The sequence below is a fragment of the Oxyura jamaicensis genome, chromosome 1 (genome assembly GCF_011077185.1).
Source record: "Oxyura jamaicensis isolate SHBP4307 breed ruddy duck chromosome 1, BPBGC_Ojam_1.0, whole genome shotgun sequence".
NCBI classification, from domain to species: Eukaryota; Metazoa; Chordata; class Aves; order Anseriformes; family Anatidae; genus Oxyura; species Oxyura jamaicensis.
The window spans coordinates 44,356,952-44,374,657 of record NC_048893.1 but is presented as its reverse complement, the minus strand read 5'-3'; the positions used below and the strand labels follow the sequence as shown (position 1 = coordinate 44,374,657).

Genomic DNA, 17,706 nt, shown 5'->3' with positions numbered 1-17,706 from the left:
AGGAAGGAAGGAAGGAAGGAAGGAAGGAAGGAAGGAAGGAAGGAAGGGAGGGAGGGAGGGAGGGAGGGAGGGAGGAAGGGAGGAAGGAAGGAAGGAAGGGAAGAAGGGAGGGAGGAAGGGAGGGAGGGAGGAAGGAAAGAGAAAAAGAATCTGACAACAAAAAGTTGTGACACAACAACCCCATGCAAATTTTCAGTTCTGTAACAGGATCTAAAAGGGGATCCTCCTGTATATAAGCTTCCACAGATGCTAGAGTCATGAACTCTTATATTCAGTGTGACACAGCTTTTTAAGATCATTTGTGGTACAGAAAGCAAACCTGAGGTTTCAGTCTGACAGGTGTTAAGATATATGAAATCTAATAAATCAAATATAGCTCAATCTTCCTAATGGTAGTAATTTAAAGGGTTGTTCCAACAGGTTGTTCTCAGTCCCTTTCTTGGTTTCCAGTGGTGTTTTCCATAGTGCAACAGCCTCAGCTCTCCAGATGTCCTTTTATGAACTGCATAAGGGAACATAAGTGGGCACCCAGGGATGCTTTTTCCTTGCACTTCAGCATCAGTGCCTGGCAAACCTGCAGCCCATCCCATACTGCAATGACTTCTTTGTGTCCCAGCTGTCCATCATGTCTATAGTCACTATGTTTTATTATTGACACAATGCAGTAAGCGTGCACCACTCTTTGGTTAAACTTAGGAAAGCCCAAGTCTGTGTGGGGAGAGCTCCCACAGAGCTCCCACTATGGTAAAAGAGGCAGACCCAGCTCTGAGTATCATCCCGGGGCCTCTGACTGTCCTGGAGTTTCAGTGATGCTGCTCAGATCTATAACTATCACACAGAGATTTCTGCTGCCTGTTTCTCTAATGGGAGGTAATACCTGGGGAACTGCAAATTATTTCCCAAAAGCAACAGGCTTCATGGGCATTTAGACTTGTACCCAGCTCTAGGAAGTGCTCTTCCTGAGCAGGATAAAAAAATATTTGTATCACGTTTTTCATAGAAACCCTCTTGTAGAAACATCCCTTCTATGCCACAGTTACAAAGGACACTTGCCGCTATTATTTAGAGAACTGATGTTGGAAAGGAGTTAATCTTTAACTGTTCTGTTCTATGTTTTAGCAGCAGAAAGTGAAAATAATCAGCACACTCACATATTTCTGAAAGGCACTTACATCAGGCTTTGCCTGATTTAAGTTAAGCCCTACTGATATAACAGAATTCAAGTACTTTCAAGGATAGATGTGCTTCTCACAGTTCAGGTCTCATACAAGCAGCTTAGCTACCAGCTGGTGGCATAAAAACACCCATGTCTAGTTCTCTGATATAAAGAAAAAGCAAACAAACAAACTCAGAATCTTTGTTTCTGTGTACATTAGACTCCCCTTTCATTCAGGGAAAAAATGCGTTGACATTATGGGGACTTACCCGCTTTTAATAATAAAACTGCTTATGAGTTGGTGGGCAGCGGTGAGATTGTCTTTGAGACAGAACCTAAGTACAGTCTGAAAAGTAGATAATAATATTCTCTTCTATTGTTACCTTATTTTTTTTTCCCCCAAAGGGTATTTGGAGCAGCTATTTTTCTAACATCTACACTGAACATGTTCATCCCTTCTGCAGCAAGAGTGCATTATGGCTGTGTGATGTTTGTAAGAATTCTGCAAGGTCTGGTGGAGGTAGGAACACTCACCACTTTTGTTTTGGGAGATCTGGTTCTAAAACATAAAAATTTTGGTCAGGTTTTCTGATCTCTCTGCAGTTTTACTTGGTACTCATTTTTTCCATTGGTATTTTTAGGATGATATTTTAAAATCATGATAATTTATATTTTTAAGTTTATCTTAAAAGGAGATAAAGAGTTTAGGTTTATAGTGCTGGAGCTTTATCTAGTTTAGAATATTTGTGCCATCCATGGTATATGTTAAACAGCATTTTTACCCCAGCACACCTTACCATTTGACTTATTATTAATTAAGTTTACCATCTTTATACTGCAAATATAAAGGTCTTCCAGGCTTACTTAACCTTTTCTACATAGTTCCATGGTGACAGACAGGTTAAGAATGTCAGCAACTGCTTGAAGTAGAAATTCAGTGAAAGCAAATCATGTGATGTGTGAAATGTCTAACAGGGTGTCACCTACCCAGCCTGCCATGGGATGTGGAGTAAGTGGGCTCCTCCATTGGAGAGAAGCAGGTTGGCAACCACATCATTCTGTGGTAAGTTGATAGGTTTACAAGTATATAGGCATATATTTTAGTCATTTTATGATTTACATGAGAAATGCAAACCCTCTGCCTTTTGCCTTTTGCTGCATCTGCCCATGGCCACATTAGCTTGCACTCTGAGCTCAGGAACATGAGTCTTTTTTTTTTTTTTTTTTTTTTTTTTTAATGTCCTCCCTTTATTATTTAAAACCAATCCTCAAAATGACTCCAACAGTAAAATAAAACAAGTCTAGAGATGTCAGGTGAGAGAAATTACACTTTTTTTTTTTTTTTTAATTTGCTCATCTTCAGGGATTCTATTTGTTATATGTATTGAATTGACTCTTCTAATCAAGTATGCACTTAATGATTATTTTAAAGGACTTGAGCACTTGGTCAGACTTGTACTTTGCTCTGGTTACTGGGTCCCTTTCTAATGCTGGCAGTCAACTTTCTGGAAGATGGCTGGTGAACAGTTTCAGAAGACTCTGGGGAGAGGAACCCAGTGGAGAGATGGGAGAAATCAAATTCTTTCATTCCCTTTGGAATTTTTCTAGCCTCTTGCAAGAGGTCCTAAACCTTTTTATGGCTCAGGGAGCAGGAAAAATACTGAGGTTTACTTGTTCTTCAAGGAGGATACTGTCTTTTTGGTTACAGCCACACTATGAAAAGTATGGCTTCTTTTAATTCCATTTCCTGGGTAGCAGTTTTTGAAAAGAGATGCTGCAGGTCACTCTGCACTACCACATTGTCTTGCTAGAAAAAATGACTGTGACTCTCACACCTTTCTGGCCCTTTCATTTCTTCTTTTGGCAAGCCTGCCTAGCTGCTAATTCCAGAGAAAACTGTGAGTACTAGTATCTCCTCATTGACTCCAGGCTAGATTTGTGTAGATGGCTACATGGGAGGAATGTAAAGTATAAACCAAATGTACTCCTTCCACTCTCACCCTAAAAGGTCCAGACGTGGAGTATGGAGCTGAAATGTTTCTGCTGCTATTTCAGATGAGTTGTGTTGAGAGTGACAGAAAAGGCACTACTCATTATTTCAATCTGTCATTTCTCATCCTCTAAGACACCCTCATCATCTGTATTTGGTGTCCTTTCCCATTTGTAAAAGGGAAATTGGACAAGTGAGCCGGTGTCTAATAATACTGAAGAAAAAATAGAAACAGTGAGATTTTGAAGAGTGAGCAGGTCAGAATGGAGGAATAGAAAGCAATAAAAACAAATGTAGGTGGTAGGGTAAAGCCACCTGTAGATAAATGTCTGTTAGAGATAATATTCAATAGAAAATGTAAGAGTCACAGAAAAAAAACAGTCTGTCCATTAGCAGGGGAACTGGAAGCCTTGGGAAAATACAGTACTAAAATACATGTGGAATGGTAAAAAGAAGAGTAAAATGTGAAAAAAAGCCTTCTTTAATACTGTGTGAATTTTATTTTTCTACAAATGACTCCAGGGTATAGTGATTATTTAGGCATTTCAAATTACTGCGGAAGAACAGACCAACAAAAACCCTCTACACTCAATGCTGAATTCCTAGCATGGGGTAGAGAAAGATCCTCTTTCTAGCTCAGCACCCATTTCAGTTGCTACAGAGCACCAGTACTTACAGCTGAAAGGTGAAGAGGAACAATGGAAAAATTAGGAAGCACTGTGTTAACCATGTTCCCCATTTCTCTGTTTTCTTGCCTGGGGCTTTGCTACTGCTTCAAGAACACTGACTTACACAGAGAAAAAGGAGAAGGGTCACTTCTGATTGCAGAGAAGTATTTGCTGAAGAACAGAATGAGGTGTTCCTCTGCATTTGCCAGCTATTTTAGGTTAAAGGTGTTCATTAACAAAGCACGTAATAATGTCAAAAAAACTATCTGATTCTCTGGAATAATTCAAAGCAATACATCTCATATGTGAAGCCACTGGCATTGTCTTGAACTGAAATCAAATATTCAGATTACAAGAATTCACCTTCGGGTCTTCATGGAAATTCCTTGCCAAGCATTTAACTACTCAGCACTTTCTGCAAGTCACTCAGCAATATGTTTCACCAGTTTTACATATTTCCCAATCTGAAAACTTTGGCACTGCCCACTTTTTTTTTTTTTTTTTAATATATATATATATTTTCTTTTTCCTGATAATATTTGGCTATTTATTCCAGCTGTTTGTCCATGCCGCTGACATGAACTAAACAAGGTTAAACAGACTCAGGGTTGGTCTGAATGCTTCCAGCCCTCATGGTGCTTGTTGGGTGGTGGGGCTAGAGCCAGGATATGAGCTTCTCAGCATACCTGCAGCCACTGGGATTTCTGGACACCAAGAAGGTTTTTGAAACTTGGGCCGCTGGCTTCTCTGGACTTTACCTTCAATGCCACAGGGTTAGGAGGGACTCCCCTCTTCAGCTCATAAAACTTATGCCTGAATGGTTGTATGCCAACTGTGTCAGCTTTGCGAATCCCATTTACCCATTTAAAGGGCACAGCCCTTTCTAGCTGCAAAATGAGCCAGGTGATCCCACCCCACTTAGGGTGAGTCCTTCTCACCATCCCAAGCAAAATTTCATAGTTCTATCACATATCCTAGCATGTATGTTCAAAAGAAAGCAAGATGCTGCTCACGCAGAAGCATCCCTCCAGTTCTGCCCCTGTGTGCACCCGCCTATCTGGCTATAGTGAAGACTGGGCTCATCTATCATTGCTGACATGTTTTCTTTACTCTTTTTCTCCCCAGGGTCTTATGCAGGTGCAGTGGTCGCCATGCCATTGGCAGGTGTGCTAGTACAATATATAGGATGGTCATCAGTCTTTTATATTTATGGTGAGTTGCTCAACATAGAGGATCTCTGCTCCTGGATTGGTACTGCCAGCAGTTTTGTTAAGTCTATGTATGTATCGAGTATGAATCAAAGTTGTTCTGGGGAGTGAAGTGGTTACAAATGGGTCTTCCACTTCAGTCTCAACTTATTGCAGCTTCTAAAACTTTTTTGTAATCTGTTGTACTGTGTTTTAAAATTCTAAAGGCCAGACTACAGCCCGCAGTCACCCAGTGACAGGACTGGATGCAGCTGGGCAGGTTGCTCCGTAGCAAAAACACTCAAGTGTTTAGTGTCCAAGAGCACAAACTACAGCGCGTGGGGCAGCATGTGCTGCCAACGGGGAGCCTAATGCCTCTGAAACCTTCTGCTCTGAGAAATCTGCCTCATGTGGCTGAGTTGGGTTTTCTCTGTCTTCTCTGGAGACACAGAATGCACCGTAAGATTTGCCATTGAAATCTGTTTGTGAAGTCCTTGTATGCAGAGTGTGACCATGTTAAGATGAGACTGTTTTTTTCCTTCTCCTGGTTCTGCATGAAATTTTGCTTCTGCCTTTTCTCTGTCCCACATGTACCATGTCATATGAGTGACAGAATACTCAAATGCTTTGCAAACAGGCATACAATATACACAGAGTTGGGAATCATTTTTTGTTCCTTCCCTGAGCATATTTTCTATGTAGACTTGGTTTAATCGGTTCTTGGAAAAAACTTCAAGGCCTGTAGATGTTGAAGTATGACTTTATTGGCTTTTAAAACCAAGCTTTGCTTTTCCTTTCCCTCTATAGGAATGTTTGGGATAGTTTGGTACTTGTTCTGGCTGCTTCATGCCTATGAGAGCCCTGCTGCACATCCAACAATAACCAGTGAAGAAAGAATATATATAGAAACAAGTATTGGAGAAGGAGCTAGCCTAGCTAGTGCAAACGTAAGTAAAAAAAGCTTTTTAGTGGCTGGTTATAATTTATGAGCACTTTGCACAATGTTAGCATATAATGGGATGGATACTGTTAGCTTCATAAGAACAGCAAAGCTATTTGTGTTGATGTTTAGGGGCTTTTCATCTTATGAAATTTGCAGGATCAAGCTCATGCAGCTGGACAAGTGCAGCAACAGGCAAAACATGTAGTGCTGTTTCATCTCTTGACTTACAGAGCACCCTCAATCTAGGGAGGGGAAATGAGTGGGGAGAGCAGGGAACAACACACTCTGATCTCCTGATCTTGAGTAATAACCAGGCTTGTTAAAAAAAAAAAAAAAAAAAAAAAAAAGCTTATGGAAATACCTAAATAAGAAGCCCTGCTCTCTCTCACAGCACTTCAGTACATTATTTCTGTCTCCAAGAGGATCCTGGAAGATCCTGCCAACTTAAAAGCAACATCTTATTTTCCTATCACAGTTTTTTTTCATTACTTCAGGTTATACTTTTTTGCTAGATATGAGAACAAAAGATATTTCTTGATATACATTTCCTTCTTGGATTTTAGCCTTGAACATTATGAAAAAAATAACTTCATACTCTTTCCTCTACATGTTTTGAATAACAGTCTTGGTGAAAGTATAAAGTATCAGACTCCTTTTGGGCATGCTTCTGAAAATTGGCTGAAGTTACTCAGGTCTTTTTTGGAAACACACACTTGTTCCTGGTCATGCTTTTGCTCTTGCTGTACAGTGATTTTACTCCAGAGGACACTAGTAGCACCATCATGTGTTCACACATGTCTGCAGGCATACAGTTGCTTGTAGAACACAACTACAATTTTAATGAAAGGTGAATACTAATGCATATTGCCATAGTTACTTGATTTACCAACTGTGGGTTTTTTTATTTTTTTATTTTAATAACTACTTGTTTTTTTATTATTATTATTACTTTTCTGAATGAAATGAAGTAGGTTGAAGCTGCCTGCTGCTGCACTACCAGGTGTTTTTTAGCTTGGAAAATACTTTTTTCATAATCCCTTTGCTGGAATGTCTCAAACCTCATTACGTCATAAAGTTGGGAACAGCACAGTATTTTCTCTAGTTTTCTTTGACTCTGATTGATCCTGTTATCTCAGCTATGGGATTTCAGACGACCATTTGTAATTTCAGTAAACAGAGCAGTAATAGTACGGTAGTGATCCTAAAAATCTTATCTATTCCAAGAAAGTTTCTCTGCCTCTCTTTTGCCACTAATTCAGGACATATCATTTCATCCACTTTCATTGTAAATTGGATGCAATACACTGAACAGTCCTGATAAAGAAAGATACTAATCTCTTCATTCTGCCTTATGCCTACTCAAAAATGTCTTTTTTGTTTGTTTGTTTGTTTGTTTTTCCTAGAAATTTAGTACTCCCTGGAAAAGATTTTTCACTTCAATGCCAGTTTATGCAATCATTGTGGCAAACTTTTGCAGAAGCTGGACCTTCTATTTGCTCCTTATAAGTCAGCCCGCTTACTTTGAAGAGGTCTTTGGATTTGCAATAAGCAAGGTAAACGTCTGAGATGAAGCAGTGACCTTCAGACCCCACCACAGGAGATCCAGAGTGCTTGAGGATCTCCAGATCCCTCTTGAACCATTTCAGTAGATTATTCCCAGTAGCTGGAATGGCATACTTTTACTGATCTGATAGATGTGAAAGCTTGCTAGTATCAAATTATTAACAAAAAGACAGAACTGGAAAGTTACTTTCATTGATAAAAAAGAAACACATCATCAAAAAAACAGGTAAGTAAAGAGAAATGCACATTTTGTTTAGTGTTACCTGCCAGGCAACTTTTATCCTCCTTTTCTTTGTTTTTCATTACATTTCATTGACAATCAGGGGTCAAATTCTGCATGGACTGATATTGCCTGCCAACTCAGTAAAGCCAGTGTTCCTACACTACCTCTTCAGATCTTGAATGAGGACTGAAAAATTATTGTTCCAGAAAAGTTTTTTTTTTTTTTTTTTTTTTTTTAAAAAAAAGCAACAGTACTGGTTATGTTGTAAATTATTTCAGTATAACACTATATTGTTTCAATATAACAATAAATTATTTATTCAGAACAATGATGCTCTAAATGGCCAAGTGCAACACTAATATGAAGAAAAGGGCTATTGAGACAAAATAGGTTTGTTTATTCTGAATTCCCTTTCATAAATGCTAGAGTGTTCACTAATTAAAAATGAATGTAAAACTGCCTTAGTGTCAGTATAAGGAGGCTATACATCCTAGAAAATAAACTCAAACTTCCCACTAAATTACTTCTTCAAAGGAAAACTTCTAGATGATGATATGCTGGCCACTAAAATTTTGCAAAATACCATCTTATGGTGTATATGGGATAAGTACCAGAGCTAAGAGTAAAAGTAAGAATTCTTTGCCAGAAAATGAGAGAAGAGGAACAACAAGGCTCTAATCTCACAAGAGTAGAAGAACATGCATGACTTCAAAAGTAAGCTTAATTATTTGTAAAATTATATAATAATATCAGGTTTTATGTTGAATATTCATTTGTTGCCTACACAGTCTGCAGGTGCTACCTTCATTAAAATAGTGGCAGGTAATGGAGAGAGATTTGTTATGCCGAAAGGCACTCCTTAAGAACATGAATAATAAAAACACATAAAAGCAGTTCAAAACCGAGGCAGAACAGCCTAACATAGAACACATAAGGAAGGGCTTTCTGGTATCTACAAAGGAAAATGTTAACAGTTCTCTATGCAAGTTTTTACTGCAATCACTGGAAAGCAGGGACAGTGCATGATATTTCTAAGGTGAGATTCTCACTTTTGCTCTGGCTTCTCCTCCTGGGCCATGAGGAGGTATTCACATCACCCTGCTTTGGGCATCTACTCTAACTAGCTAAATTAAAGCAGACTTGTGCTCCTTTGCTGGTTGTTGGAAAGAGGAAAAACTACTTCGGAGCAGCAGCTCCAGACTTTTTAGACAGGGTTCTCTTCTTTTTGTTATAGCTTGGGTCTTTTGCCTGTGACCCCTTGCATAGGCACAAGGACTCAGAGCATGAAATTCCTGGGAGAAAAGCTGGTACTGGCTGAATGGGAGCATGCTGGAGTCTCTCAAGCTCCTAGAAATCCTTAAAGCCTAAGGTCACCCAGGTTTTGTTTGCAGGTCCTGTTGGAGGAAGGACCCATAATCCATACAAAGATTCATGTTAAAAATATGTCCAAGGGAGGGAAAAAAAAAAAAAAAAAAAAAAAAAAGAGAAGAAAAGAGATACAGTTCTTGATCTTTTCCCCCTAAATCCTGAGGAAGTATATGGGCAGTAAGCACTCATTTGTCTAATTGCAGGTTGGCCTTTTGTCTGCAGTTCCCCACATGGTCATGACAATCATCGTACCCATTGGAGGGCAGCTAGCTGACTTCTTACGGAGCAGGAAGATTTTAACCACTACCACTGTAAGGAAGGTCATGAATTGTGGAGGTACTGCTGGATTCTGAAAATACAATATTACAGTTGTGTGCTGCACCTGATGCAGATATCATAGTTTGGTCCACGTTTTATTGTAATAAGAGAAAAAAAATCTAGCTTACTTTTACAGCTGATTAATCTGAAGCATTTAATAGAGAGCTGATGTTAGATGTCCTCTTGCTGTAAATCCTTACTCATCAGGCACATCCTTTTACAAAGAGAGGAGGATAGACGCATTGTTAATAATTAGAAAGGCAATAAGGACTCACTCAGATGAGATTGTGATAAAATAGGTCTCATCCTGCAAATTTGGATCGACTAAGCTAGCCATGTCCTGTGGTGCTGGAGAGACCCCTTCCCAGTGGAACCAGCTTTGCATTAACTGACTGTGTTCCTGTGTGTTACTTCCAGCAGAGCCCACTGACAAATTTAGGCTGGAGGTGTCATGTAAAAGAAAAGTGGGGGAAGGACTGACTCATTTTTACTCAGCACATAATATTTTTTTTCTAGTTCAGTCACTAGAACTGAAAAATCAATGACATCTGCATGTAACTGGGATATACTAAATTAGAGCAAAAATTTGAAGCCAGATAGCCTGTGGAGTCATGCTCCTCTGCCAGATCCTGTCTTACATTATTTATGGATGGCACAGGCTTCCTGAAATAGAGATGCCTGCAGTTAGAGATGCCACACAGCCTGGCTATACATCTTCACAAAGAATTCTCATTTTCTCATTATTCATTGTATTTTCAGGGAGTACTTTCAGTGTCATTCAAAAAAATAAACAGAAGGATTGTAATGTTACATATTAGAAAATGATAATTTCCAGTAATGCCAGACTAGAATTGCCTGTGACACCCAGTCATGTCCTATTGTCTTGATTACACACTTATCTGGAAAATACTCTTTTGTTCCATCTGCCAAGAACTTGTCACATCACTCTAGCCATAAAAAATTGAAGGCAAAATGTACTTTTCTCCTTACCCCGTCATGTGTTTTGTTCTGTGAATTTTACAGTGCTTTTCACAGAATCACTTTTTCATTATTTCTCTCTACTGCTCAATGAATTAACTTCCCCTGTTCCTTGGGTCACTCATACAACAACAGGGAGTAAAAAGTATATTCTGAACAAAAATAAATATTAAAATATTCCTACAAATATATTCTCAACAATAAATATTTTAACATTCTTGCAAATCCACAAGGCTGCCAAGTATGTTCAAGAATAGCTTTAAGATATGACAGAACTTTGAGTCATATTAAGCTACTATTTTGGCTAGATCTTAATGCTATCTCTGTGACTAATATTATTTAGAATGTAATTTATTCCCATGTGTTTAATTTGAAGGCTTTGGAATGGAAGCAACCTTGCTTTTGGTGGTTGGTTATTCTCATACAAAAGGTGTGGCTATTTCCTTTCTGGTGTTAGCAGTAGGTTTCAGTGGCTTTGCAATTTCAGGTAAGAATAATCTTAATATTGATTTTATTATTATTATTGATTTTATAAAAGTGATGTTATCCTCACTGTTGTCACTAACATAATTTCTATTATTGTGTTTCCTCTTAGCATGGCTCTTTAGGGGGTATTCCCTTCTACTTCCTAGATCAGGAATAATTTATTTCTCTATCTATGAAACGTGTTGCATGTAGAACATGAATCTTTGAAAGAACCTGCTCTATATTGTTTGCATTTTACAACAGCTTTGTGCTGTTTGGTTTCTAATGCCTATTTATGGTGTTGGACACCTCTTATCCTTCCATAAAGGGTATCTCTTAAAAGAGGGAGAAATAATTACTTTGAAATTAATAGTTACTCAAAGAGTATTGGTTGCAGCCCCATGGCCAACTGTAGCTGCCAGTTTGTTCTTTCTAGGCCAGTTCCATCTCTGTTGTGTCCTATAACCACCCCTTCTCCAGAACAGCTGTTTCTGCCAGTTGCATGGGGCTTGCCAGTCTCAGACTGACTTTGTAGCTCCACCACTACCTCTGCTATTAAAAATAACATAACTCTTATGAAAATAGAAGCCCACCAGCTGGAAAATGCCAAGGAGGTGGACCTACTGAACAAAACTGACCAGCAAAATAACTGCTGGTCTTCAGTCTTCTCAGGGTTACACAGATGGGAAATAGTTGTGCTACTCAGTTATGAGGTTTTTGCTTGGCAGGCCATTTCTATAAATCAATTTTTATTGTAGAATTTTCCCAGCACTCAGCTTTTTACTGTACTTAATCCCATGAATTTGGAATACATCACCCTTTCTTGTGATCATCCATGGTTCATATGAGAATTTTCATTACCTAAAGCCTAATTATTATCTGAGCTGAGTCTTACTATTTGTTTTTATTTCTTAATTAAATATTTACCCAGAAGATATGCTATAGTCAGGGTAATTAATTTACTTACTGTTTTATATCCTGATTTTGTTGTTGACTTTTTGTTTGTTTGTTTCAGTATGTTGTTAAAATTTTCTTTAAGGAATTGGAAAATGTGTTTAAAAAACACTACAATGTAAATAAAAAGAAAACTTTTTTTTTAAACATCAGACAAACAAACATCAGACCTCCACTTCCTAATTGAAAATGTTTGCTGAGTGCATTGTTTCAGTATAAGATGGGACTTCCCACTACCAAGAAGCAAAAACAAACTGTTTTCTATACAACATAGGTGAGGAAAAAAGGGTGTTTGACAAAGAGTAAAGAGTTACAACACATCTTCCATCTTTATCACTAAGAAAATACTACCCTTCTTATATGTGTTTTCCTACCTGTTTCAGCCTTGTTCAGCCAGACTGGCTGGAGAAAACCCTGTTGGCTTGGTAGCACAGAGTTGATTATTTCTCTCATGTGTTGTAGGATTCAACGTGAATCACTTGGACATAGCCCCGCGTTATGCCAGCATTCTCATGGGGATCTCCAATGGCGTGGGGACGCTGTCAGGCATGGTGTGCCCACTCATTGTTGGTGCAATGACAAAACATAAGGTAACAATTCTCCATGTCTTCTAGGAAAAGGATTACATTATGCAGCAAAATTTAAGACATTTCAAAGCTTCCTGGGAACTCCATTTCATCATCAGTCTCTGCGGCTTCTTTCTGTTGTTGTTTGTTTATTTTAAAAGTCCACTTCTACAACAGTGCAGGGGCCAGATTCTCAGCTATTAAAAACTAATTATCTGTGTAGGGAGATATTATTTTATACCACCTCAGGCTGAGTCTCTGCTATATATCTATTCTAATAGGAAATGATTAAGGGGCCGACTTGGGAAACTCCTCTGCAATGCAAATCTGGTAGGGTTCCTAAGCAATCACCGATTTATGATTAAGATTAGCTCAGTTGTTAGTGAGAGCTCAGCTTTTCCAACTCCATTAATATTTCATTTTGCAGAGAGAACCTTCACTGTAGTAAAAAATAAGCAAACAAAAACCAAAATAACAAAATCCAACATTTTTCTATTCCATTAGCCATTATTATGAAATAAAAAATCTTCACAATACACCTCATATTTTTTTCTATCTGTACCATCAGGAATCAAACAATGATCACAGTCATTGTTCAGTATGTGCTAATTCATGGTCCAATTCACACATTAATATTTCTTTTTACTGCAAACTTAATGAAACCTGCACTGTTCTTTCAGACCCGTGAAGAATGGCAAAACGTCTTTCTGATTGCAGCCTTGGTGCACTACAGTGGAGTGATATTCTATGCTATCTTTGCTTCTGGGGAGAAGCAGGAATGGGCTGACCCTGAAAATCTCAATGAAGATAAATGTGGCATAATTGATCAAGATGAACTGGCTGAAGAAACTGAGATGAACAATGAAACTTTTGTAAGTCCGAAGAAAATGTATGGTGCTACCAGTCAAAACACTGAAGTACAGAGAAGGGAATGGAGAAAACAAAAGCAAATAACTCAAGACATGGAAGAACAGACTTCTTACCATTATGAAAATAGAAATTTTCAAGATTTGTCATAGTACTTGAAATTGTAAGGTTTGTATAGCAGTTACTCCCATCTCCCCTTCTGCCTAGCTGCCCCAAATCATCTGGTATCCATATTTATTTTCTTATTCAATTGTGTAAAATTGGCTTTGTGGCCAGACACAAGGAGTGGTAATTCCCTTCTAACAGTGGCACTGAGAGAAGTGACACTAGGTCTTCACTCTGCCACTGGATCCCTTTGGAAGAAGCTCCTGTGTCTGGTAGGGGATGTACAGACCTGGTAAAGATCCTTCCTGGTGGAAGCCTATGACTGCGGGTACAATGAGTGCCCTCACCTTCTCATCTGAATAGGGAACGGACAAGGTCATATCAAATGGAGGATCCACAGTGATATATGTGGTTGTTGGGGCTCTAGCGGTGTGAGAATTTGCCCTGAGGGACCCTGTTTTACCTTTTTAGGATTGTTGTAGGTTGACATTTGAGCTGCTTAACCCATGTCAAACTGCAAGCTCATGCTAAAAGATCAAAGTGGAGGGAAAAAAAAAAGATTTATGACATGAGGCTCTAATTAATTACTAATAGTCAGTCAACAACAGGAGGAGGAACATATAGCAAAGATAGCACAGTATTGCTTTAACAGTTCCTTTAAATTGATCATCAGCCTGCTTCATATGGATAGTCCACAGGGTCTGGATAAGGAGATAAAATGGATACTTGTAAGATTTGTCCCCCTCCAAAGATTTTGTGCCGGCATGAAATAATTTTGAATACAAAATCATCATTAGTGATGCGATATTATTAATCCTTATGAAAGGAAATCATCATCCTGCTGGGATTAGGTTTCTCACTCAATTCATTATTGTGAAGTAATTTAAATATATTTTTCTAGTATTATAATGATAGAATTCCTGATGTCAACCCCAACAATCTTTATTTAGGCAAATGAGCTTACACAAGTAAGGTCTTTAGTTCTAGATCTGTAACTTTTTATTCATCTATGCCACAGTCTCACTGTTGCTATAAATGAAGCACCGTACCATCTAAGAATTAACAGAATATCTGTGTCTAAAAGTAATTTTATTTTGCTATAGGTATGTGGTTTACAATATAACGTGGCTATAACATTTTCCTACAAGTTTAGAATCAACCAGTGGAGCATGCTGTGTCATCACAAACAGTTAGCTGCAACTCAGAGACCCATTGTGGCATTAATATTCATTTCATAATGGAGAATTTCAGTAAGATATGATTTAAATTGTCTTACATTATTATTATTGCTTCATTAAATCAAGTGAAAGCGATCCTGTCTAGTCTATGATGTGCTTTGTGATATTTCATTATTGTTGTTCTCATGTACCGTATACAGCCACTGTGATGCACACAAGATGAGAACATTTCTAATACTCATTTTGCTGTTTTGTTGAAGCACAATTGAATACCATGAGTGGAATTACACTTGTACATTCATTTGAATCTGTGGATGATTTATTTTCCCTACAAATGTAACTAAACACGGAGATCAGGAAGTTAGTGAATTCTCTTTATATGCCACTTGTTCATTTCCTACCCAGCAAAATCCAATCTACAACAGTATATATGGATGAGAAGTAAAGTGAGGTGAAGGCATGTCTAATGTCATTTCAGTGAGGATTTTAATTGGTATTATCAGATAATTTAATTATATGAGCATTGTTATGGTACAGTGTAATCCTACCTCGACACAATGCAGTTTATTAATAAGCCTCTTCATATAGATACTTATTAAAAATTTTACACATCAGTTTAGACTAGAGTTGTTTATTTCACTATTGAATTTTAGAACAGATAGAGGAAAATATAATCTTTCTTGCAGTTGATAGTCAGCATTTGGGGATTTAAGTGGCAGGAGGCAGACAAATGCTCTAACCAGTATATCAAAAGCTGGATCAGCTGATGTCAAACTAGGTTGCAATATCCATCACATCTTGTGATAGAAAGAAGGCCACTTCTTCACATATGCACAAGACAGGCAGCTTCTCCTTCTGCTTCAGTCATGTAATATTCACATAGTTACTACAGGAACTCTTTATCTGGAAAACAGCATTATGAAAGGATTTAATACAAGAATCTAACTGTAATCTGGCAGAGCAAAAGAGGAAGAAAATCAACTAGCTTTAGTAAGAGATGACCACGCGATGATTTTTCAAGTAATAAAGACGGCTAACACTACAGTTTCACTAAGAGGAACACAAAGTGAGTGAATGGTTTTATTATGACAAAGAATTACAAACATCCTGAAAATTTCAGAAACAGCCAAACATGAGAGCTTGGTTGCCTCTGTGGTCAGTGTAGCTGCTATTTCCTGCTGACATAGATATGTATCACAGCTGTCAGAAGTGACACTTGGTCAGTGTGGAAGAGTCATTTCATATCCACAAAGAGACTACACTGAGTTAGTTCAGAAAATGTTTGACTTCATTGAACAGTTGAGCATAATTTAAAACCTTGGAAGAGATGGTTCAAAAAATTTTGAACAAGCTTTTGCATATAAGCCCTTTATTTTCTAAATGTAAGTTCCACAGGCACAATATTATGTCTGAGAAGCTGAAGTTATGTACGTACTGCAAAGCTTTTCTGGGCATTCAGACATTTGGGCTTTCTCCCTTTTCATCTGTTTTAAAACTTTCTGTTGTATTGCATAAACTGTAAACACCAGCACTGATTGAAGTTACTTTCTTTCCAGGAAATCTTTGTTACTTAACTGTTTGATCTACTTTGTGGCTTCCACATTACTGTATGACCAAGGATTAAGACAATTTATTGAGATTAAATAGGCTTCATAACTCCAGGATTGCTGGATCTCTTTGCCTGCAATCTACTTCAACAGTCTTCTCTTGTGGGATCTGAGAGAACACAGTCACCGAGGGTGTTTCTGCTAAAACTGTCTTCTTAAAATATGTTAGAATTTGAAACATTTAAAGAACCAGGAAAGCAACTGACATAACCCGAACCTGACTCCTAAAAAGTCACAGCTCCAATGTAATGGATGCAAATAACTCAAATGATGTTTTCTAAGAAATATTATTTTGATTAAAATTCAGTTATTGCATTATTTGCAGATTTTTCTTTCCCCATGTCAAAAAATGTTTCTTCACATTTTCAAATATAAAACATCACTTGTACACTCAGTGTTTGATTTGAAAATAGCTTTCTGATTGTAGAAGGAAGAAAGATTTGGTTTATATCAGAAAAGAAATCTGAATCAAGCTAGAGGAAGATACATCCCTCCTCGATGTCAAACAGTAAAATAGGCCACAAAATAATAATTTGAGTAGAGGAAAATAGCACAGTAAGTCCTGTTCACTGGTCTTTCTTAACAAAGCTACAACTATTATTTCCTTGACACCTGTTTTTTTTCCAGGTACCACAACAGAAGCTTAACAGTATTTAGTACTCCTCTTACATTTATGTAAGCATCAAATGAAATTTTCTTTGTAGTAAGAAGGGACAAATTAATGACAGAAACAATGAAAGTTCACCCGAGTAGAAACTTATCCAGGGAAATAATCACTTGGTCCAAAAAAGCATACAGACTTCTGGATAAAATACATAACAAGCACATCCAGATGTTAGCAAAGTGCCAGGAGGAGTCTCATGTGTGTAACATAATTAATTTGAAAGTAGCAAGGCAAAAATTAATTCAAGGTCATGCAAAATGTGTCATGGCTTTAAATGAATATTTCCAATTGACTTCTGATGTCAGTTAGTTGCAGAGAGCTTTAAGCTTAGGCATATCTTTAAGGATTTTTTAAAAGGAAAATTCCTCTAAAAAAAAAAAAAAAAAAAAAAAAAAAAAAGATTTCTTAATTCCCATTCTCCTTTGAAGACCTTAATTTGAAAGTGGTACTTAACTATTTGTATTTTAAGAGAGGAATGAGAATTCTGTGATGAAAAAAGCAGAAAGCAAAAAAGAGAAAAAGCAAATGCAAGTTGTATTTGAGAGACACTGCAGAGAGAGGGCTGATGAAGGGCTGAATTCAGCATCAAAATTCCAGAAACAGAACTTTGTGTTTTGCAGATTTTTGAGTTCAAAACCTACAAGATGGGTCAAAACCTGTTATTCTGTATGGCACCAAAGTTCAGGGAATTCCACTCACGTCTGATTTCAAAGTTTAACTGTCATGAAATCAGGAATAAATAAATTGAGAGATCCAAAACCTTCATTCTTATGCCATATGAATGCTTATGTTGTGTAGACAACATGACTCACACTACATAGCTCCGTGTGTATATGCAGAAGAAAGTCTGGTAGGCTTCTTTCTAAAAATGCTTTTAATTACTCACATACTGATACCAGTCATTTC

The 17,706-nt window shown here is 37.7% G+C and overlaps 1 protein-coding gene across 1 annotated transcript in view; it reads left to right on the top strand.

Moving 5' to 3' along the window:
- Nucleotides 1-15,143, top strand: part of SLC17A8 (solute carrier family 17 member 8) — a 28,336-nt gene extending 13,193 nt beyond the window's left edge. Inside the window, exons 4-12 of the mRNA XM_035336352.1 lie at nucleotides 1,562-1,676; nucleotides 2,132-2,219; nucleotides 4,940-5,026; nucleotides 5,809-5,948; nucleotides 7,348-7,497; nucleotides 9,302-9,434; nucleotides 10,771-10,881; nucleotides 12,276-12,403; nucleotides 13,060-15,143. Of these exons, the coding sequence (XP_035192243.1) occupies nucleotides 1,562-1,676; nucleotides 2,132-2,219; nucleotides 4,940-5,026; nucleotides 5,809-5,948; nucleotides 7,348-7,497; nucleotides 9,302-9,434; nucleotides 10,771-10,881; nucleotides 12,276-12,403; nucleotides 13,060-13,398 (1,291 nt within the window). The 3' untranslated portion in view covers nucleotides 13,399-15,143. The remainder of the gene's footprint in view (nucleotides 1-1,561; nucleotides 1,677-2,131; nucleotides 2,220-4,939; nucleotides 5,027-5,808; nucleotides 5,949-7,347; nucleotides 7,498-9,301; nucleotides 9,435-10,770; nucleotides 10,882-12,275; nucleotides 12,404-13,059) is intronic.
- The last annotated feature ends 2,563 nt before the right edge of the window (nucleotides 15,144-17,706 follow it).